This window comes from Perissodus microlepis, chromosome 22 (assembly GCF_051167445.1).
Source record: "Perissodus microlepis isolate ML-2025 ecotype Zambia chromosome 22, ASM5116744v1, whole genome shotgun sequence".
NCBI classification, from domain to species: Eukaryota; Metazoa; Chordata; class Actinopteri; order Cichliformes; family Cichlidae; genus Perissodus; species Perissodus microlepis.
Genome location: NC_140481.1, coordinates 25,528,546 through 25,552,747, shown reverse-complemented (window position 1 = coordinate 25,552,747; position 24,202 = coordinate 25,528,546). Strand labels below are relative to the sequence as shown.

At 40.9% G+C, this 24,202-nt stretch overlaps 1 protein-coding gene across 2 annotated transcripts; it reads right to left on the bottom strand.

The window, feature by feature from the left end:
- Positions 1–1,516: 1,516 nt before the first annotated feature.
- On the bottom strand, positions 1,517–18,176 carry LOC146363282 (serine/threonine-protein kinase Sgk1). 2 transcript variants are annotated; one of them, XM_084920131.1, is made up of 13 exons: positions 17,690–18,176; positions 6,836–6,911; positions 5,996–6,071; positions 5,862–5,902; positions 5,707–5,764; positions 5,519–5,602; positions 5,298–5,429; positions 5,098–5,210; positions 4,880–5,003; positions 4,675–4,770; positions 4,429–4,584; positions 3,858–3,947; positions 1,517–3,481 (listed from the first exon to the last, which is right to left on the bottom strand). In XM_084920131.1, exons 1-13 carry the CDS (start codon positions 17,715–17,717, stop codon positions 3,317–3,319), a joined length of 1,239 nt encoding a protein of 412 aa, XP_084776257.1. In that variant the 5' UTR covers positions 17,718–18,176; the 3' UTR covers positions 1,517–3,316. The 2 variants fall into 2 exon arrangements, with proteins under 2 accessions (XP_084776257.1, XP_084776256.1); XM_084920130.1 differs by lacking the exon at positions 17,690–18,176 and adding an exon at positions 7,436–7,683.
- Between the last annotated feature and the right edge of the window lie 6,026 nt (positions 18,177–24,202).

Genomic DNA, 24,202 nt, shown 5'->3' with positions numbered 1-24,202 from the left:
AGGGCTGATTCACAGTGAGACGAGAGCATCGCACAGACACAGGTGAGAGTAAAATGCAAACAGCTGTTATTTGAACAGGTGAGCATGCTTTGAATGCGTCCAGTTTTACCTCGGGGTTTGTTTTATCGCATGAAAGCTCGTTTATATCAAACAAATTGTTAAAAAATGGTACAGTAAGTTCAGACTTTATTGATTTAAACTAGCTCAGTCTAAGATTTAAAGTCCAGGTGTCATTTTCAGCCTTACTGTGCCGTTCAAAAGACTGGACACAATAGTAGCACATAAATAAATTAACAATATATGAGCAATAATTCTATTATAATCAGCAATTATTTTAAAATTTAAGACAATCTTAATGTTGAAAGATTTTTAAAACAGTAGACCAGCCATCTTCTTCCGCTTATCCAGGACCGGGTGGTAGGGGCAGCAGCCTAAGCAGAGAAGCCCAGACCTTACAGTAGTGTTCTAGATTATCTATTTTCTCATTAAAATGTCTTTATTTTATTTCATGTGTAGTTTTCACCTGCATATTTAAAAAAAATCCTTTTTAATGTCTTCTCATACCTCAAGTAACTAACTTAACAATAAACTGAATAGTTAACAATGAAAACCACTGTTCGTTGCCTTAGAGTGGAAATATATATGACTATGCACTGAAGTGTGAGTGAACAGTATAATTGTGTAATGTGATCTGTAGTGAGAGTAGTTAGCAGGTGGAAGAGAGTCTGGAGAGAAGAGGAATGAAAGGAGAGGGAAAGCTCAGGTTGAGGGGTTTGGAGACAAAGTTCGGTTGAGATTGACATGTGCAGAGGAGGGAAAGTGGATACGCTGAACATGGAGCTCCAGGCACCTCAGAGAGGAGGTGGTGGCGACCTCTAAAGGAAGCAGCCGAAAGAAGAAGTCTATTTTTCTCCCATTTCTGGCCATCTGAATCTTTTCTCTTCTTGAGGAAATTATGCCCCTTGTTTAAAAACTGATTAGAAAGCCTGGAAATACTTTTGTCACAATCCTTGTGATTCTCCTTTGGGAAAAGGCTAAAAGGACTCCGGTGGAAAGGTTATACTCAACCTGTAACCCTATGGCTCAGGGTAAATAAAAAGGTGTGCCTGGCCAGCTGCTGACCTGTTTGCCCGTTGATGGTGTTTCCAACGATCAATTTGCCTGTGAAGCAAACTGGAGGAAATGGGGCTTGAGTATTTTTCCTTCATCAGAACACCTGCTGACATAGTTTAAATGTAAGGAAGAGATACCTGTTCACCTGCTGTTTATATCCTCACAGCACAACTGAATTAAGAAGGAGCTAAAGTAAAAGCTGTCAGTATGTAGAAAAATTATTCATTTAGCTTCCACAATTTCATTATAATAAAATGTAAATACATCTGGAAGATTTCCTGTGAACTTTAACCTCTCTTTCTAGCAGAGATACCTGCAGCATGCAATCAGTTACAATCTTCAGTTAATAATTACTTTTTAGATTTAGGTCATTAATACAAAAAAAATTATCAGTAGACGAGACTTAGATTTAGAGACTTTATTTGCCATTTCTGACACAGATTACAGTTCAGTTTTTTCAGTTGATCATGTAAATAGTCTTGTTTGTACAGTAGCAGTGGCATGAAAATAAATATACATAAAAAATACAAAACAGAAACTTAACGCTTCCAAATATGGAAGAAAATGATCTAGAGCTGTGTGCTGCCTTGTTTTTTAGTATGATTATTTTCAGCAGGCTTTAAAATTCTTTTCTGGGGATGCAGAAACCTGAAATATGGAGATTTAAAAATGGAGTAAAGATATCATGAGTAATCCGTGCTCAGGTGACAAGCCTCTCTTAATAATGACTATCAGAGCATAAAGTTACCTTACACTTTTGATAAAAAGAGATAAAATATTTAATTATTCTTTCCGTGTTAACAATATTTTATTGCACTTTCCAGAACCATCTTACGCAGGAGGCCCGAGGCTCAACAACGCCAGTGCCTACTCCACCCAGCGGGTTCCTCTCAGAGTTCATTAAGCTTTTTTCTTTTAAAGATATCTTTCTACAAAAAGGGACCAACAGGTTTAGGGGGAAGAGATATGTAGATACATTATACACGGATCAGGCCGCCTTGGACAGGCACAAGACATTCACAGTTCTTCTCTACATGATGCATAAATACACAGACATTTGTGATCATAGACTCTACAGTTTGTCTGGAGTGTTTGCAATAAAACAGCAATCACTTTTAAGTTAAAATAAGGTTGATATACAATGTGCTATCATTGATGTGGGGCTGTTATTGCTGGTTGAACTCTTCCTTAGTCCTTTGTAAAGTTTGCAAACAGCAGATATAAACTAATGTAGTCGCTAGATGAAGATGACAAGGAAGTGAAAACCCAAAAATAAATTATATTGCTTTGGATGAAATAAATCTACTTGGATATTTTGATACACCAATCGACATTTAGAAATTATTCATAATCTAGTAAACAGTGAATGTTTGTGGTTAATAAAATATATGTAACTTCTTTTCTTTTTCTACACAGTACAATAAAAGTTCAGTTCATGAGGACAAACGGGTCAAAAATAAAGTCTTAATGAGTCTGTTTGGTCCAAGAAGTACTAGCAGGTGCGTAATATCGAGATACTGTCGTTTCTTTTTTGTTCAGAGCAGAGATATGAAGCTAAATAAGAGATATACAGCTGTCTAATCCAAAGTTTCTGATGCTTCAAGCAAAATAAGCTTCACTTTTCCTGACCCTTGTTTCCTCGAGTGCAATTGAGCATTCACATGAAGACAAAACACAGTGTGAACATTAAGAAAAACGCAGAGCTTGGACATATGTAGAAATTAAATGAAGGCATCACCTTTAAACGGCTAGCGTTCTTGTCAAAAGTCCAAACAAAAGAAACTGCCTCGATGTTTTTGTTTTTTCCGATAAAGCTGGCTCTGCTGTTGTCGTCCGAACTGCCTTTTGAACTTCAGGCACTTCTCTTCATGTCACTTCACCGGAGCCATCAGAGATGTTTTAGGGCCATGACGTGCATCCATGCATGGCACATATGTATTGTAGTTTGATGCCCTACAGACAGGCAGAAGTCTGTAGGGCCGGCTGTGTTGTAACATGAGAGTCCTTCATCTGTACACTGGTCATGCACAAGCTAACTCAAGATCTGACCCTCATCCCTCAGTGTTCTTGTCAGTTAGATCCTCTTATAACGTCCTCCTAGACAAGCCGCTCCAGTTTGGTCCATGTGTCAAAGCAACACAGTCTGGAGCTTTTGTCCTGCTTCCTGCTCATTCTCAGGACAGACAGGAAGAAATGTTGGCGATCACATGAAGGAGTGTTCGGCTGGAGGCCCGTAAGAGAAACCGGGAAAGGCTCCGGCTGCTTCCTTGACGCTGCTGGTCACAGTCAGCGTGTCTGTGCAAAGAGAGGACGACACTGGCAGGTGGGTGAACTCAGGGTCAAAGTGTCGCAGGTCCGTGGGACCAGACTGTAACACAAAGATGGGGAAGACGTTAGAAAAATTGCATGTATAATAATGAATTTGCCACTGATATGAGGGTGTTTCACAGCATAAGCACAATGTCCACATTCACTAGATGTATGAGTTTCCTTCTATTCCTGACTATTCCATTAACAAAAAGGCTTTGGATTTCCAGCAGATGTCAATAAAGCAGACGCAGTAATATTGTAAATATTGTGTAACTGTTCTTTTTAATGCTTTTGTACAGTTATGGTTAAAGCCTCTCAATATTGCATTAATGTAGTTCACTATAATCGTGAAGTGAAACATGAAAGTGATACTGTGATAGCCTTGTTCTGGGACAACAAATCATTCTGATTAAATTATAATGAGTAATACATACCACTGATGGAACAAATGGAGGTGTGATCTTCTTGGCCATCAGGTCCTCCCAGTTGATTGGAGAGAAGAACGAATGGTACTTCAGTTCAAGCTGAAGGAAAAAAGAGAAACTGGATGAGCACAGTGATGGAAAACAAGTGTCACAATCTGTTACAGTCCTGTATGTTAGCCATTCCCAAACTTGAGAGGTCAGTGGCACATTTCAATATGTGAAAATCCTTTTTGGACCACCCAAAACTTTAATAACAGCTTCGATCATCACGCAAGCCTAAGATCAAGTATTTCCTTGTTTTGTGCTTGATTTTGGACGAGTTCGGGTTCAAAAGTAGGTCAGAAAATGAAGAATGATTGTGTAATTATTTTAATTCCAACCCTTTGTTTGACTTGTTCCATTTCTTTCAAAAATGCAAACCCTTAACTGCAACTTTATACTAAATTATACTGTTGAAGATTAATGTTTTTAATTTACAGCAGGTGACTTCTTGCAGCCCAGTTGCAGTACTTGCAAAAGCCACTAGGGGACTGCAGCCCACAGTCTGGGAATCAGGGCTCTATGTGATGTGTGCACTTACAAAGTCATCCTTTCCTCCCAGCCTCTTGGTGCGGTCCTTCTGCAAAAGCCCCTCGAGCAGGTCCCTGCCTGCATTCGACACGTTGGGCTTGAGCACCGGAGCCTTGTGCAGGATGTTACTGTACATTTCAGCCGTGTTGCGACTGTAGAATGGAGGCTGTTTCAAAAAAAAAGAAAGGAGTTGTGTTAATCTTGTATAAACAATCAGGAGATTTAAAAAGGCATAAAGTCACCGGTTTCCACTTACAAGTCCATAGAGCATTTCATAGAGCACCGATCCCAGGCACCACCAGTCGACAGTGCGGTCATACGCCTGCTTCTGGAGAACCTCGGGAGCCAAATACTGAGAGAAAAACAGAGAGAAAAGTTCAATGCAAGTCCAACATTATTCCTCAGAAGTCGTACTGAGTTCATACTAACGATGAACAAATATCTAAGGATGTATCTTTTACCTCAGGTGTCCCACAGAAGGTTGTCGTGGTACCGTTGGGCTCAAGGCCTTCTTTGCAGAGGCCAAAGTCTGTTAGGACAATGTGGCCCTGTGAGTCTAGCAGGATGTTCTCTGGCTTCAGGTCCCTGTCAAAAACAAGACAAAAAATGTTTACTCTAAATGCATCAGGGCACAGGTTTACAGATGTCCACTAGGGGGAGCTGTGGCATCACTCTTTACCTGTACACTATGTGCAGAGAGTGGAGGTAGCCAAGTGCACTTGCAATTTCAGCAGCGTAGAACCTGGCTCTGGGCTCCAGGAAAATTCTCTCTCTCTGGAGATGGTAGAACAGCTGGAGTAGAAAAAAGCAAACATCTGTCAGCATCTGTTTCAAACAAGGTTATATATTCTGTCCTCATTCTGCCGGACTGTGGCTTACTTCTCCACCGTTGACGTAGTCCAGCACAAAGTACAGCTTGTCAGTAGTCTGGAAGGAGTAGTGCAGCCCCACCAGGAAGGGATGCTTGATGTTCTTCATCAGCACACTGCGCTCAGCCATGATATGCTTTTGCTGGAGGAGAGAAGATGGATTATAACATGCCGTTTTCATTGCATTTCACATTACCAGCAGAGAGAAAATAGATAGAGGAGGGGTCCTACCTCTTTCTTCTTCAGGATGATTTTCTTCTGTAACACTTTGACAGCGTAGTACTTGGTGGTCTCCTTGTGCCGAGCCAGTAAAACCTGTTTGCCATCAAACATTTGCATTAGTAATGTAGTTGCAGAGATGACCTATATGTGTGGAGGAGAGCGGTTACATAAAAGGCTGCACACAAGGACAGACTCACCTTTCCAAAGCTGCCTTTTCCAATGATTTTAAGGTAGTCAAAATCACAGGGCTTGATCCTAAAGAAGAGAAAAAGATAGAAAATTTCATTTATAATTTGTTCTCATTTATGTTTGTCAAAATTGTGGCATAGAGATTTCTTTGAAGTATACTTACTGAGTGTCCTCAGTCAGTGAACTTTGAGAATTTAGGCACATCTGAAAGATACAACACGGGGAAGATCACAACAGTGCCACATTTTACAGATAAAATGAGTCAGACTGTGATGAAAGTAAATAGTTTCTGCTTACATCACTATCAGGAAGTTCATTTTCGACCTCCTCGTTCTGATTCTCATCAATCTTCAGGAAGTTGTTAACTTCGACACTGAAAACAGAGAGACAAAGACTCATTCATACGGAGGATTCTGACTTCACCTGGTTTTTATTCAGCACAGATGATTGGATTTGAGATTTCTTAAGAGGTTTCTGAAACTGAGAAGCTGAATGGATGTCCTCTGCGTGGGTGCGACTCCAATGACTGTCTGAAACTTCCAGACAGGTCAAGTTCACCAAGGCTTGTCAAAGCTCAACCTGTCTGAGAAAACCTTAAGCTGCTGATCCGCAAAGACAGGGTTCAGCCTGCTCTGCAGGACTCAGGGGTCCAGCTCAGATGCCCCCCTGGAGCATCTGGAGAGGTCAGATGCAACACCTGGGTTTTTTTTTTTGTCTTTTTCCCACCCCACTCTGACACAGGGCCAAGCCATGTATCATGTAATAATTGAATTACAGGTTTATCCTTGTCAAGGGAACACAGGGGATTTGCTTGAGAGGTGATTATGCAGTGGTGAGATTGTTAGCAAGCCTCTCATGAAAGAACTATTATTAACTTGGCTTGTTGGACCCAGATTATGCTTTTAACAGAATGTCCTGCTAAACCCAGGTGGCTGATTGGATTGGTCGGGACCTGTGCGCACTAATCATGAATGGGATAGCAGTCAGAAATAAACACTAGAAGCTGAAATCCAGGAAGTAACTGGAGCCAAGAGAGATGTTCTTTGTGCCCTCACTTAAAGGTCAATTTTCAAAACCAAAATCTTACACCTCCAACCATCTCATTTGTTTATTTTATTTTAAAATATGAATACTCACTGTTGGCAGATATGTGGAGTAGACACCAGCTTCTGGATGAAGTCATTCAGACCCATTTTTCTCTCCTTGATGAAAGCTGCAGAAAAAGAGGGAACCCCTTTATGTTAGTATGATCCAATCGTGATCCAAACATTTCTCTCTAATTAGAGAGAAAAAAAATCTGTGTTTGAGTCCTAATCCGCAATTTGTGAGTTTTAAATATCGCATTTCCAGTGTAGGCTTGCGTGTAGTGTGTATAGACCTCTTATGTCGCGGGCTTATAGGTTATGCAACCACTTGGGTCATTCATTCAGATACCAACAGTGGCAGCCAACAAAACATTTTCCATCACAAATCCTTATTACAACACAAATAACCCGATTTGACATACTTATTCAGATTTCCATACCGGTTTCGTTTATGTCCAGGTTTGAATTTTCCACCATTTAAATGCAGAACAAAATAAATAAAAACAATCTTTTTAATTAATTAATTTACATCTGATTTTTATTACTAAAAATAATTTAAAAGACAGGCCTAATTTGTTGTAATTTACAGCTTGATTTAGTGATGAATATTTGGGTAGCGTTGTAAATAAAAGTGTAATTTTTTTAGGCTCACCAGTGAGAACAGCTACAATTCCCCTCATTTTGCAGTAAGTTAGATCACACCCAGCTTCAGTCACGGCCATGTTCAGCGATAAATAAATATCCAAAAGTTTAAAAATATGAAGCAAAAAGATGCAGTGATATTTCCTCTGTGGTCCTGGTCCTCTAACCGTTAGCTACCGTTGGTTTTTTATGTGGCATCAAACGCGCAGACTGAACTCCAATCGTCCGCGCTCCGCTCTGGACTGCCGCTGCTCGAGCCAGCCAATGTAGCTTATAGGGGGACCACGTGGTATCAGGAGGTGACGCCCCGTTTTCGTCAACGTCGTCTCCACGGCAACAGTCTCGTGACGTCACGGGATTCCGCTGCAGCCATATTCTGCCTGCAGGGGGCGAGGTGGGGGGAATGACGAGAGAGCCCACCGCATAGGAGGAGGAGGAAGAAGAGGAGGTGGGTGAAAGCACCCCCTACCACACTCCCACCACCAGCACCTCCTCCTCCAACCCCCCCCCCCCCCCCTCCTCCCCTCCTTGTTCTCTCTCAATGGAAAATCTCCAAACTGGCTGTTAGCACCACAGGCACAAAAGGGATTATCGCCAGTTATTATGGAGAAGGAGAGGAAGAAGTGCAATCCCAGGAATGGTCTTGTGAAATCATGTGGCAGCAGCTCCCGTTTTTCCCCCTGCTGCAACGCTTTCATCTTCTGAGGGTATGCAGAAATGTATGTCACGACTGCTGCATTTCACCCTCAGCCTGCAACAGCTGCAGTGCCTGATCCCAATAACCAACAAAAAGGTGATAAAGCCATAAAGTGCACAGGGGAAAAAAGAAGGAAAAATACTGCATGTGCTGCAGACAGTCCTCTATTTAAAGCAAAGAAGTTTCCAGAAATCTCCCTGCTTCTCTCGTTCTAAGTAATTCACTCCAAGTAAAAAGTGTAGCCATGACATTGCGCACGGCACACACACAAGGTTGGGGTTATGAAGGTGACTTTGCACGATAATTATATAAATTCAGAGAAATAACATTTGACATCATGATCATCTGAGCTTAAGCAGTGATGGGTCCAACTGTCACAGATGTGGTCCACTAACCCTGTTATATAATTACATAACCGTGCCATAATGCAGATGGGTATACACTGCCCAGCAAGGAAGGTGAGTGCATGCAAATTTTCCAGGAAGTGTTGACATTAATAGGTATCTGCTGATTGAAAGTGTTATTTAATCTCTCACTGAGTGATAGCAATGATGTTGCAGTGCAAAACAGCATTTATTCAAGCGTATATGAGAGGCACTTCTTTCTAGCTCCTCTGCATTTATTCATCACCATACTTATTTCACAGAGTAACTGATTCATATTTTGCATAGAAAATATGCTTTGCAGCTGATATTCAAGCCACTGTGACCATTTTACTGGATTTTCAAGAAAATTTCTTCTCAGTTTCTCAGGTTTATACAAGAATATTCAATACAGGAAAGTACTAGCAGTGGTGTGATGACCAGAGACCACAGAAAAAAAGATTCAGAAGCTCATAAAAAAATAACTTGGGTTAAACATTTCTCAACTTTGAGGCAAGTGGCTGAAGAGACTACCAATGAAACTGAAGGATACCATTTAATATTATGATAGAACAATATTATTCATAAGTACACTCTTATGACTTGACATACTATTTAGGAGGTTGGGTAGGAGCAAGGTGCTGCTAATCAATGGCTCATCATCTAGTGTGAGCACTTTTATGTTTTGGTGGTCTTGAGTTTCAGGCATCCTAACACAATGCCACAATCATCCCAGGAGAGGGAAGTCTCAGCAAATTCACCCCAAGGTCAGACTGTGCAATGCTCAGAGAAATTGTAGGGAAAAACAAGTCCTCAGTTAACATGTTAAATGTCAAAGTTCTTCACAGCACAATTAGACTGAACAAGTGTGGCTTGTTTGGAAGGGTTGCTGGGAGAACATCTCTCGAGGAAGAACATGGCAGCAGGGCTTATGTTTGCAAAGCTGCATCTGAATGAGACTTCCAGAACAATGTCCTTTGGTCAGACAAGATCAAAGTGGAGATGTAAGGCACTAATGCACAGCACCATATTTGGTGAAAACAAAACACCTCATACAAGCTGTGGAGTATGGCGGTGGAGGGGTGATGATTTGGGCTTGTTTTAAAGCCACAGGACTTGGGAACCTTCCAGTCATCCAGTTGACCACAAACTCCTTGGAATACCAAAGTATTCTTGAGGCCATCTGTCTGTCAATTGAAACACGGATGAAATTGGATCATGCAACTAGGGAAAATCAAAACAAAATTACTGAAAAAGAAAAGACTCAACATGATGCAATGATCCCGTCAAAGTCCAGACCTTAATCTGACTGAAGTGCTGCAGTGGGAGCTGTGCATAAATGAATGCCTGCAGACCTCAATGAGCTGAAGTAGAGTGGGCTAAAATTCCTCCACAACAACGTGAGAGACTGATAAAGTCATACAGAAAAATGCAAATGTGCACTGTTGCTCCGGGCTTTGAATGGAAATGCATAGCTGAGGCGGCCATTAAACGTTGTTGTTTTTAACCTGCCACTGCAAAGTCTGTGTAACGTCCGACTGCACCCATGTGAGAGTAAAAAGCGTAATTGTGCAGTGAATTCACAGTATGTGAGTGGGTGTAATGTGTGCAGGAAGCCCCTAACTAAACCGCACTGAGTATTTTCAGTACTGCGAACGTGTCTGATGAGGCCATCTCCTGTTGTATTGGTGTGTAAAAATGACTTTACTTCTACTTGAGTGACATTTCCAATGTGAGGAGTAGTTTACACTCTGGTACTGATTAACACCACGAGATGTAAGTCGTCATCGACGGTAGTCAAGCATACGAACCTTGGATCCAATCAGAATATAATTCGTGGCTTTTGAACTAATCATTGCTGTTAACACCAAAAACATCCCTTTCTCTTACCAAATGAAATAACCCTGAGATGTGTTAGCTCTCACAGGTTAATCTGCAAACTAGTATTTATCAGAAAATACTGATTAAATATCCTTTTTCAATTTCCTGCAGTCCAAGTGGGCCACTTGGTTTTTTTATTATCAAAAAAATAAACTAAACCATCAAGCTTTCAGTTTTGAACAGTAAATATTGAGCATATTCACAGAAAATTGACTAAAACTATGATTTTATGATCAGAATTTAAAATTTTCCTTTGATTAACTGTTCACTTTATAGGCTGCTGACTTGTACTTCACTTTAAGACTGTAAGCGCTTACTTCCCCTCAGCTGTGATAAACATCTGTTTCGGTAAGATTAGGATTCATTCAGCTGAGATGTGTCAGTGGGAAACTCCTCTGTTTTTGTCCCTTTTAACAATGTGACAGTCATGCACCATTTAAAGGAAGTGAGACTCCTCAGGACCAGTTCATGTATTAAGAGAAAAGGGAAGTGGGGTGCTTTATTTGAAGGGGCCCAAATAGAAAGTAGCTCAGAGCCAGCTGGCAGTATGACAGATCAAACCCTGGATGGCTACCTAAGCAAACACACACAGCTCAGCTTCGGTTCTGTTTACACACAGAAACACAGTGGATCTGATTACGGGACACCAACACCTCTCCCTGGCTTGGAATGATGGGGTTCCCCTCCCCTCGTGTAGTCTTTCTGTGAATTATTCAAGTATATTATTTCATCATCTCTCGGCAAGGATTCGTATGACTGAGTTTCTTTCTGTCTCTCCACCAGCGTTACCTTCTGTCAAATGACAGATTAATCAGGTTTTATTTAGCACTTTCACACAGGCTGCCCTGCTTTCCATCACTCTGTCCAATCGTGTGATTGATGCTGAGCAGACAGGCAAAATTTCCACTCGCTGACAAGCAGTCGTGTGAGGCACCTGCCAGCCGTTCCACTAAAAGGCTTTCCAGCTCTCACGGGGTGGCATTGACGATAACTTCCCAGCCTCAGCGTGGTACTGCTTTTGTCAAATTGGCTTGTGCGCTGCATCAAACACCTGCCCCAGTTTGAGCCTCACATGAGACAAAATGAAACCAGATCTTTAGGGTAGAGGCCGAGTAGTAACTGAAACTCATTTAAAGTTACTCGAACGAAGGTAACTAAATAAAATATGACTTTGAGCATAACTTTTTTGAACTCCATTCTTAGTGCTTCGTAGAGAGATAAAAGGTGTAATTTCTTAAAGGTGCTGCATGTCAGAAAGTTATTTTGAGTGATATAACCATTCAGGCCCGTATCTGGTGTGGTGATCCTCTGTGTCATTCAGCTGACTTTCCAGAGATCAGGGCTGGAAGGTTAATTGAGTTTTTATTTAATTTGTGATTTTCACTTCCAGAAAACCTCAAATAATGGAGGTAATTCACCGGAACGTCATATGCTCCTTTTCCAGCTCCTTTTCCGGGCTGTGGTCGACTCCTTTGTCACGTGGTGTGAGCAGAATCATCTGCAGCTCAACGTGGCAAAGACCAAGGAACTGATCGTGGACTTCAGGAAGACCAGGAAACACTTGACCCCTGTTTCAATCCAGGGGGTCAGTGTTGACATTGTGGAGGACTATAAATACCTTGGAGTACACATTGACAATAAACTGGACTGGGCTAAAAACACCACAGCACTTTACAGGAAGGGCCAGAGTCGTCTCTATTTTTTGAGGCGACTGAGGTCCTTCAACATCTGCCAGAAAATGCTCAAGATTTTCTATGAGTCTGTTGTGGCCAGTGCGATCCTCTATGCTGTTGCATGCTGGGGGAGCAGGCTGAGGGTCGCAGATGCCAACAGACTTAATAAACTAATCCGTAAGGCCAGTAATGTTGTGGGGATGGAGCTGGACTCCCTCAAGGTGGTGTCGGAGAGGCGGATGCTGTCCAAGATAAAGACAATGTTGGATAACACCTCCCACCCACTCCATGACATGCTGGTCAGTCACAGGAGCTCGTTCAGTGAGAGACTGAGATTACCGAAAAGCACCACTGAATGACACAGGAAATCTTTCCTGCCTGTGGCCATCTCCCTGTACAACGCATCCACTTAACACACTGGTTACTGCTACAACTACACGTTTCTTTTCCAGCTATTTATTAATGAGTGACTTATGTATATATATATATATATATATATATATATATATATATATATATATATATATATATTGTACTATTCTTAGTTAGCGTATTGTCTGTCTTGTCTTAATGTTGGTTTATGTTGGTTTATAATGGAGCACTGTAACAAAAAAATAATTTCCCCCAGGGATCAATAAAGTATTCTGATTCTGATTCTGATAAGTCTGCAAAATCCTTCCTGCCCCACAAATCTGTATGTTCTCATTCCCAGCCCAACACTCCCTCTCTCTCACTTTGTCAGTCTCTCTTATTGGCACCTGCCTGACCTATGAGCCACCACCGATCCTCGGTGAGGCCTAGGTTGGTGCTGGCCATCCACCCGCCATCTTCTATCAAAAAATGTTGTCTAATTGTGTTTGAGTTTGTGGTCCTTGCTGATGAAATTGTGATAAGATGAATATTCTTTTACATTTTCTTAGTTTTTTCTCATATTGTAAACAGTGTTGCACTTTTGCCCCGCCTCTAAAAGCTCATAATCACTGTTTAGTTTAGTTGCAGCCAAAAAGACTAAAAGAGAGCCTTCAGTCAATAAGATCATGAGGAATGAAAACTCAAGCTTTCTGTAGCTGAAGGATTATAATGGTTGCCTTTGTCTCCGGATTGCTCAAGCGCTCTCATCCAGTGCACTTGCAGAGGCTATCATACAGGTCACACAAGACACAAAGTTTGGTGTTGCCAAGGAGACCTATCCACCTCCATCTACAGACTTCACATGTTGATAGTAGGTCAGCAGGGACGGGCTATTGTTCTTGCAAAATGGACTTTACAGTCAAAAACCCTCCTTAGAACTAAGAAGACATTGTTGAGTTCCTTAAATGCATGAAAAGACTTTTAAGTTCATATCCAATTGTGTTGAATAATAATCCAGATCACAGTATTTTAGCTTGTGCTGAGGTCTCAAAATAAAGCTCTTGCAAACAGCTTATGTAAAGTTATATATATTCAGATTAAACATCTCAGAACATCAAAGGATGTGTGATTATCAATGAGTTCAGGGGACACAGTTAGTCCAGCTATTTCAGAAATAAGAGCAGGACTGTAAGAACTGAAGTCGAACAAAGCTAAAAAGCTGGAAGTATGACATTAGATGAGAGTTTCAGGGAGTTTTATGGATAAAGGAGAAACTGTGTGTAGTTTTCTGTATCCTGACAGATGAGTAGTTAAAATAGTCAAAAAGGAAGTGAACCCGAGACAGGCTTGAAGTTCGAGACGCTAATAGAACAAAGGGTAACTCAGAAAGTCCATGTTTCACTCTTACAGTTACATCTGACTGACAATTCAAGACCTCAGAGCTTCTAAACTATGTAAATATTTGTGAATGCTGAATATCATGTCATTTAAAGAAATTTAAACCATCACAAAACATGGGATATTTTCCATTCACATGTTTGCAGTAGTCTCCAAGGACTCTGCCTTTTAAACAGCTACATTTAAAGTTTTTTATTGTGTTAATGCTAGATAAAATGTAAATATAATTATGACCCACTGAGTTAACATACTTGTGTTGAATAAAAATTGCAGTGCATTTAAGCCTCTAAATTGGAAACATTTTTCTGTTTTGAATATATCTCTGAATTTTTGAAATGTTGTACGAGCCAAACAAGCAAACAAACATCAATCAGTCCAGAAAATCATTAAAATTATATTTCAGTGCTTCAAATATAATAGTAAGGTTCAACCTGGACTCTCGGCTGGCTGCTTACTACCAGAGTAGTGGGTAGGAGGCAGCAGAAGGTGGATGAATGAGTCATAGAGGCAAACAGGTCCTTGGTGACCACCCATAGGGCTGGCAGGAAGGCTAATGAGGATGGAGAACCCAAATTACAATCGCTGACCAGCTCTGAGGAGCAATCATGGCCTTGTGTTATTCACACCCACGCAGTCATGGCAGCCTTGGCACTCAGTTGAAAACAGATCTCTGCTAAAATCTCCTCTCTCCTCCTCCAGTTCCCCTTTTCTGTTTTAATGTGTCATCTGCATCATTCTGGCACCTAGTATTACTCACACAGAGACCCGCAGAGAGCCAGACCGGAGGTGGTGGTCGAGCCCGAGTGCGTCGCAGTGCAGCCCCCGGGCCCCTGCGAGTGGGAGCAGATTTTGGCTGATAAATCTGGAGTTAGAATTACTCGCTCTTTGTTTCGCGTTTGAATTCCCGGGCAGTAGATGAGAAGTGTTTTTTATTTTTCTACCCTCCATGGGGGATTAGATGGCTGCTCATGCGCCTGCTTCATCAGTTAAAAAAGAGAAATGTTTGCTCTCTTTTGCGATGACTCAGACACACAAACTGTTCCATAATACATTACTTTAATTTTCTGCCAAGCAAGTGGGAAGATCCAGCCTATTTGGAGCTGCAAAGCCTCTATTAATTTTCATAATGTGACTGCGGTTATTGCTGTAATTACTATAATGATAGCAGAAAGACATTATGTTCTCTCTTCGAACATGTGTTTTCTCACATGTTAGAAACTCAATTTAGAACGAAAAAAAGGAAGCAGACAGAAATAAAGACCCAGGAGCCATTTTCATTCAGACCACCAGACTGTCATTCACTAACTACAGCATCTGTGTGAGCCAAACATCATGAATCAGTGGCTGGTGGTGACTTCCGTTACTGTACGCAGTTCCCTTTTCTCTGTTTTTGCCCTGGATCATAATAATATGAAACATACTGTATAAAAAGCAGCCACGTTTCTAAAGAAGCTCTCAGCTCAGTTTGGCCAGTGAAGGGTAACGTCTCTAGGATACCCCAGAAGCAAATAAAGCTTACTCACTGCCGTGGTATTCATTTGGTCCAGTTTATGATCAGTGGTTTATGGCTTTGTAAGTCCACTGTGACTCTCATGAGGTCAGTTATTCATTCGGAAGATATCTAGTGGAAATCAATCGAATGCGCGATGAAACCAAAGCAATTAATTAAGTGAGTGAAGTGATTTAGATGGTGACGTTGGTCAGCGTCAGGCATTTGAAATGGTGCCAAGACATGGATAATCTGAAAACAGTGTCTGTGTGACTGCATATGTTTGCTTTACAAATTTACTGAGCAGCTGACATTAAAGGACTTTCCAGATCGACTTGCATGTAGGCAAAATAAAGCTTGATTGGTTTTATTTATTCAACAGAACAATTTTCAGTTACCTTAGAGCTTCTTTAAGATCAATCCAGTCTGCTCTAAGCCTCCTAAAGATGCCTTTATATCAAACAAATTCTCACTGAGATGATCGAATCCACAAAGAGGGAAGTAAAAATTAGTGGCAGGCTGTGCAATACTTGTAGATTACCAAAATACCAAACAGAGTTGTTCCGTATGTTAAAAAGATTATTAGATTAACCATCAGGCAACAACAAAGCAGGTTGGATGAGTTTAGGGGACACGGTACTGTCATTAAAGAGATAAGAGCAGGACCGGATGAGTCAAAGTCTTTAGACGACTGATCTTAGCTGAAAGTTGGAAATTAAATTACACTGACATTAGATGAGAGCTTCAGGGAGTTTTATAGATGCAGGTAAAACCAGATGGTTTTCAATTATGTGACAGTTACTTAAAGACTGATCCAATTACCTGCTCTAACTCTGCTAAAGATGCCTGTAAATCAAGCAAATTCTCACACAGCCGATCTAAAGCACACTGAGGGAAGTAAAATTTAGTGTCTGGCTTTGAAAATGGTTTTCACAACACTATTACATAGTTTGCACCCCACTGCTTTAAAATGCCATTTGAAGTAGTGAGAACAGCATTATTCATATATGTGACCCCTTCACCGTGTCCAAACAACAAACCTTTCTGAAGACGATGACAAAGTCATAGAGAGCCCCGTAGTAACTGGTTGTGTTTCTGCGACTAAAGAAACTGTGTGCCGTGACACAATGACACACTGCACTACAACTCAAAGCTGACTGTCGGACCCCACAAGACAAATTATGCTGGACGATCGTTTGAATGTTTAAGAAAACAACGAGCATCCTCCTGGTCACACTTCTGACCCGTTACACCTTCTTCTTCCTCTGGATGGACCCTGTGGATTCTTTTATTGAAAACTCAAGGTTGTAGTCTGACTCTCAGCTCTGAGAGAGTTTCAATCTCTTATAGGGACCATTTTTGGGGAGTTTTTGGTCATATCTGTAACATCCAGATTTTATAACAATGGAAGCTTTGAGAAAATATCTGTATTCAATATTCTGTCCTGCTAGGTTCTTTCCAGATGTAACAAATGGTGCCTAACAGCAGCTTTGAAGCACACCTGTTAACACAATACATCTCATTTGTTTAGCTTGAACACAAACCAAAGGGGGATTTCCTGGACTGTATATTTTTTTAAGATAGTGATGTCATAGTCATGAATTTCATGTCTCTTGTCTTCATGTTGTAGCTGATAAACAACAAGTTGAGGTTTTCTGTATGCTGTGAGATCATAACTTACATTTTTATAGTTTGCTTTTGCGTTGATTAAACAGAGAAATGTAGTGTGTTATTGAGGGAGCTTTAGAGGCGCTTACAGGCAGATTTTATTACCTTTTGCCAGAGGCCTTCTGTCTCCTCTTTTTCTAGTCTTTATGCCAAACTAAACTAACCATCTGCCGCTTGCAGCTTCTTACATTACATCCAACTCTTAGGGGGAAAAAAAGGGTCTATTTTCTTATCCCTTTAAGGTTTAATAACTGTGTGGGCCCCAAACTGTTTTTCAGGCTATCGCAAAACACCTGAATCATCTGATCCTTGGTCTGAGTTACAAAACCAAGGCCCAGCAGCAGCAGCTTTTATCCTCTCAGGTGACAAATGAGATGAGATGTACGGCTGTTGCAGAGAGAAGGTGAGAGACTCCGATGTGGGCATCGTGAAAATAAACCAGATAATGTGAGAAGTTATACAGAAGCGTGCTATACAGTGTCTTTGAATTTTTCATCTAATATCTTATGTAACTAGAGACAGTGACGTCAAAGCACGCCGAGGGAATGATAAAGGAGCAGAGATACGACGAGTTACTAAGGAGGATAAAACGGTGATTGAAAAAGCAGGGAGGACAGTATTTAGATGACTGAGCTGTAAAAGTTGCTTGTCTCATGGTGCATCCCCCCCTCTCTCTGCTGTGCTGCTGAGAGACTGCACATTTTTCCCCAGATACTCTGAGACAGTGAATTAAAGGAGCACCTACCTATGAAAGATTTCTTGCCGGTCTTCATGTCCTCCTAAGTGTTTGATTAGATTTGATATCAGGCACAGAGAGTCTCTGATGAATGGCTGTCTGTCTGCTGCAGAGCGCCCAGGTGATTGAGAGAGATGCAGTGCTCCTGTAAATATTCCTCCCTCTCCGTATCGGTCTACTTTTCAACGGCTCCCAATGCAGCTGTGCTCACAAAAGTCATTGATTCACAGACAAATAACTTTCAGCGCTGCACTTCCCTCTTCTCTCTGCCTCTTGTGCTGTTTCTTCCTCTTATCGCACAGCCTGCAAACAGCTGTAACCAAAGATCTGTGACGCACCTTCCTTTCCTCTCCCTCTACACGCATCCCCAACTCTAACCTCACCTCCTCCACCCTCGGCTGTTTTTTTATCTACCTGAAGAGCATCGAACAACACAAAGGCAGGTGTCTGGTTACAGCTCCCGTGAGCACGGGAGTCCCGCCGGAGGGGAAACCAGTCTCCATGACATGGGAACCACCTGAGGAATACAGAGCGAGGACAGAGAGGGGTTTAAACTTGCTTTTAATTGGCCACCACTGCAGGAGTGATGTATTCACTCCCCATCAGCCTCCTCTGCCTCTGTCACTTACTGCCTCTCAGGATTTTGGGGGATAAAAAGACCTGGTTAGTCACACTGACAGCCATGATTGTTTTGTTAGCCTTGAGCTCTAGGTTATCATCACAAACAATGAGTGCTGTGTGGTGAGGAGTGAAGCATGTGGGGGTTGAGATACAGCAGCAACAACAGCATCACTGATGAGTAACACTGTTTCTCTGTCAGTAAAGTGCTGCTATGAATTATGATTTGCTTTGGGAGGAGTGAGCTGCAGTCATACTGTAATAAATTTACACTCAACAAATCTCTTACTTTGGATCATTTAAGAAAGCGTTGCAGTTCAGTGAGCGTAACTGCTGCTAATTTTAAAAAACAAACAAACATCATGATAGAAATATGAGTACTAACAAACTAAAGTTGGTTTTAGCTTAAGGTGATCACATTCTGGTGAGCTAAAGAAGGTAATGGAAGAGTAAGAAAATGAAGAAGTGTGGTTTTATTAGTGTCTTTATGTGCCTGGATCCAATTCTATGTATTCAAATGAGTCCTGTTAAGATTAGATTATGTTTCAGTTCGACCTGCAGTATCAAAAGTGCAAAATGCAAAGTACAAGACAGAAGTAAATACACATGGGTGAAAAAATAAAGTAAAAAAAACTCGCACTATGTGTCTCCTAAACTCTCCTAGATGGATGAAATGGTATAATTCCCAAAACACACTGATTTGTTTGAATCTTGTCTGAGATGCTTTGGGAAAATCCTGCATAGGTGCCAACAAACAAATGGGCGACTGTAAAGGTCACGGCATATCATTTGATTCTCATTAAGAACATCAACCAACATTGTGCTGTCTCTTCTCATTTTCTGACCACTGTTTTAGTTTTACTTAAAAAAAAAAAGTTTATGTATTTTTCAGTATAACATACATGACAAACACGTGTGTATGCAGTTAACATATTACTATAAACAGGTTCCTTAAACTTACAGCTCAGGAGCTCAGTTAACAAACAAGCTTATGAACACAGTGACTCTCTTGTTTCGTAAGACTAAGGAGGCCCCGGGGGGTTAATTTGTCACCTGTTTCTAGAAGCTACTTTGAATGGAGCTGCAGACCTGGGACTTACAGATAAGTCAGTTGGTCACAAATACAAAGAGACCTGGAGGTTAACCTACTTGTGACTTTTTTCTTGGGAGAAAAAATTGGCAAAAGTAAATGGATTCAGGATGAACATCAGCCAGACTTCAGTTTCCTTTTGTATTTACATGAAGCTGATATTTCATCAGTCTGATCTCATATCTATTGATTCGTGTCAATGTGCAATAAAGCTGGAAGTTTTTCCAGTTTTATAGGGCACAGAAACCCACATTTGCCAGAAGGAGGGGTCGATGACAAAAGAGATGACAGTTCATGTTCCAGTGGAAATGATCATTTTTACATTTTCTTTGGTATTGTTTGTACTTCTCTTCGATTTAAACACCAAAACTTCTCGGTTAGGTTAAATTTTAGGCAATAAAACTTCTTGGTTTGGTTTAAGGAAAGAAAAGTGTTGCAGACATTCAAACACATTAGTTTCAGATTGCTTCTGTTTGTCATGTGACAGCTGGTGCCTATGCTAATGGGTGAATACACTGCTTTGTTGTTGCTTTTTTACATTCTGCTGTGAGATTGGGCTGAAAATGTATTCAGGTGGAGTCCAGGGTACTGTAGCAGTGTTCTCCTGCAAAGAGATTTGACTGCAGCAAGTTGGAAGGAGCGCTAAGCTGGCTTAACCTGGAAAATACACGGTTTATCCTGTTAGTTATACGGCGCAGAGGAAGGAAAACTGTAATTATTATTAAGTGAGATTACTAGAGGTATGGAGAAAGAGCTTCTTCGCTCTGATTCTGACACAAAAATCCTCATGCATATCAAATTTTACTTTTTGATACCCCCTCTGAGAAACTGTCGAAACCTTCACAGTCAGGAGGCGGGAGCATGATGACTGTGTGAAAACAATCTGCATCGCTGTTAAAAAGAACAACCGCCGTCCAAAAACGAGGCTTAAATGAAGTTGCATATTTATTATGTGACACATTTCGCAGCTCGCTCATTCTGCCTCTAATGATACAGAACAGAAAGCATCTGATGCACAGATTCGTGCCCTGCTGCTGAACTCCGACTTCACGCAAACAAAAACTTCACCCACCACCAGCTGATGAGCGACATTTAAATTTCAAAGCCATGAGAGGTCGGAGAAAGTTTACAAATGTTCGCATTCAAATTATGCTCAAAAGAGAGAAGTGAGCTTTGCCTGACTCGTTTTATATCCACCGCCCTCTGCTCGAATGAATGCACTTTGCCAACAAACATATTTTCTCAGCCTGCTCATCACCTCCACAACATAGTTCACAGGGAAAGTGAAAATAAATACAGACTGGTATCATGTAGCTTGAGAAAAGGCCACATGGATGGTTTCTTTGAAGACAAAGTCTCAGCCTGAATGCTTCATGATAATAAGTCTGAAATCGAGAATCATCACCAACACAGCGATTTGTGACTGGACAGATTCACGTGTAATTTCTATTAGGGCAGAGTGTGAGCAGAGGAAGCATAACGATATGAGTCAATGTGAAGGAAAAGGCTGATTATGTGGCTGGATGTCAGACATGTGACTGTTTGTCACGGACAATCTTTGCTTTCATTGTCGAGGAGTCAAGTGTTTCACCAATGAGGAAAACAAAAGGTTGTTGTTTACTTGACTTTTCCAGAAAGACAGTAGGATTTTCTGTTTTTGCTTGACTGGAAGACAACATCAACACGGTCAAGTGTTTTTTAATGGTTTTGTGGATTTGTGGCATGGTTGGCAGTGCTGTCACAGTAAGAAAGTCTGGGAGTTGAACCCTCCAGCTGGCTATGAGGAGTCTCTCCCTGTGCCTGCGAGGGCTCTCCTCAGGGTCTCCAGCTTCCTCCCACAGTCCAAAGATATCCAAGTTAGGTTATCTGGTGATTCTAGATTGGCTGTGGGTGTGAATGTGAGTGTGAATGGCTCTCAGTCTCTGTGTTAGCCTTGTGAGACACTGGTGACGTGTGCAAGGCCTGCGCCCTATGACACCTAAGATAAGCTCCAGCCCCTCCCCGACCCCTGAGCGGAAAGAAAATGGATTTGTTTAGCACTATACAACATCAGCACTGTGTATCCAAAGCAAATTTACCTCTTATCATGTCTTAACTGTGACGCACTTTGTGAATTGAGGTTATCTGCTGGTACTAAGATAAAATCTGCATGAGAAATGTACACAGTAATGCGGGTCCTTAAAATGTTAGTGAATTTAGTGATAAAGCAAGGCTTTAAAGACTAGCTGTAATCCTCTGCTATCAGAATGTATGATTTGAGGTTTTGAGTTTTTAAAAATCAGAGAACAAATACATAAATATTAAACAAATGGACTAAATACATAGAAAAATGTGCTTTGTTTGGGGGGGGTTGGGGTTACTTTTCATCATGACTTACACTTCACACGTTTAAAAGTAATGATCTTTCAGAAAACGTACATAAGGAAAATAATTGGTTAACATCACATTTAGCCTACTGAATTGTTATTTTACAAGATGGGAAACAAGCAAGAGTTGGCTTGGAACTATCACAAAGTTAAAAACAATCCCTGCTGGTGAAGCTGGTGTGAAGCAACTCGTTTTTTTCTTGTTTGCTTCCATGTTTTCGAGAGGTTCAGTCAGTCTTGTCATCATTGGCATCACAAGGGATTTAGGATATATCTAGATGCACAGAAAAATCTCTCCATCCACATGGAGATACAAAAATGGATTAAAAGTGCTATCAAGTGCAACAAGTGGCGCTTTTATAATTATCAAAATCTAAAAGCAAATCTAAAACATCATTTAGGTGGGAGCAAAAAGCAAAACAGGAAAGAAAACTCACTTTTTCCCAAAATACCCATGTGCATGTGGACAAAGCCTAAGAAAATAAGATATTACCTGTTTTGTAGAGACATTGCATTGGCAGCAGCAGAACAGCCTTCTGTTTCACAGAGCTAGGCTAACTGTTTCCCCGTATATACAGTCTTGACACTAAGCTAAGTTAGCCAGATTCATATTAGCTTCATAATTAACTGACAGGCATAAGTGAAATCAGATTTGTAATCTGCACAACGTTTATCTAATGTTAAATGTAATGCTGACTGATTAATATGTTGGCTTTTTACAAACAAATATTTAGAATTAGCTTGCACCAGGTCCTCAAGTGTTTTCTCTTTTCTTCTATTTCATCTTCTTCTTTCAGCCCCAACCATTAGGGGTCTTCACTGTGGATCATCTGCCTCCATCTCACTGTAAACCTAGCATCAACTTCCGTTACACCAACCCTCTCCATGTCCTCCTTCACTACATCCATAAATCTTCTCTTTGGTCTTCTTTCTTTCCTCATGCCTGGGAGCATCATCTTCAGCATCATTTGTCCAATATATCAACTATCCCTCCTCTGCACATGTCTTTTTTAATAATAATAATATTATAATATATATATATATATATATATATATATATATATATATATATATATATATATATATATATATATATATATACACATTTATATTCTGTAGACCAGGGGTGGGGAACTCCAGTCATAAATACCCATTGTCTAAAGCAGAGGTGGGGGAACTCCAGGCCTCAAAGGCCGGTGTTCTGCAGGTTTTAGATATCACACTGGGTCAGCACACCTGAATCACATTATTAGTTCATTGCCAGGCCTCTGGAGAGTTTCAAGACTGACTGAGGAGGTAATGTCGCTATTTAAATCAGCTGTGTTGGTTCAAGGACACATCTAAAACCTGCAGGACACCAGCCTTTGAGGCCTGGAGTCCCCCCACCCCTGCTTTAGACAATGGGTATTTATGAAACTATTATTATATTTTTATTTTGTGGGGGGTTTCCCAGGCTCACCTTATACCCAGAATCATTATTAACACATTGAAAACATTAAACATACATTGAAAGATAAATAAATATAAAGTTTCTTGCAGCCCTGATGTATGCTGCAAAGTCTCAGTTTCCTGCAGACCCTCAGCCACATTTGTCCTCCATTTTCCTGCTTCAGCAGTATCCTGCAGCTTCATGATCACCAAGTCAGCTGTGGATGAGACGGACGAGTCACGTGTGAGCAGGGGGTGAGGGATTGAGATTACTCTGTCTGTACAGTGGGTCACTCAGCGAGCAGTCCTGGCTCACCTGTTGCTATCTTTAACCTGATTAGCAGCTAGGTCATGCTAGGAGAAGCTCTGACATTAGTCTGCATTAGTGTGTGTGTGTGTATGTGAGTGTTAGTATGTTGGGCTGAGCTCTGTTGTTTTAAGAGTCACGGTAGGTTGTTTCCCATGAAAATTCAATCTGATACACGTGCCATACAAAGATCTGTGGAAAACAGAATCTTTGAAGAAGTGAAGCCTGAAGTCAGTCTTGGTTAAAAAGCCATGGAACATGGAAGAGCTTATCAGTTGCTGCCACAAAAATAGAAACAGGCCGGGCTACTTTAGTCTTCTTAAGAACCGTGTGAGTCTAAAGTGTTGAGTCACACTTGGCATTGAAAGACAGGAATCAGGAAAGGTCCAATAAATAAATAAAACTTTGTCAGCCTGGCCTTATGCATACCTCGGTTTGTCACAACAGGAAAAACACAGTGAAAATAATAACTTTTCGTGGAAAATCACAGTGTCTAAGTTTAAATGTATAGAGACTAAAAATAAACTAGAAACTAAAACTATGTGGGTAAAATCACTTAAGTTACCTATAAGAAACATTTTAAAAAACTACACTTTTGCTTAAACAAAACTTAATTACGAATGAATTTCGTACGACTTACGAAATTAATTCGTTCCCGAGGGTCTTTCGTAAGTCGAAGCACCCATCGCACCTCTTGAGTGAACGACAGGCTA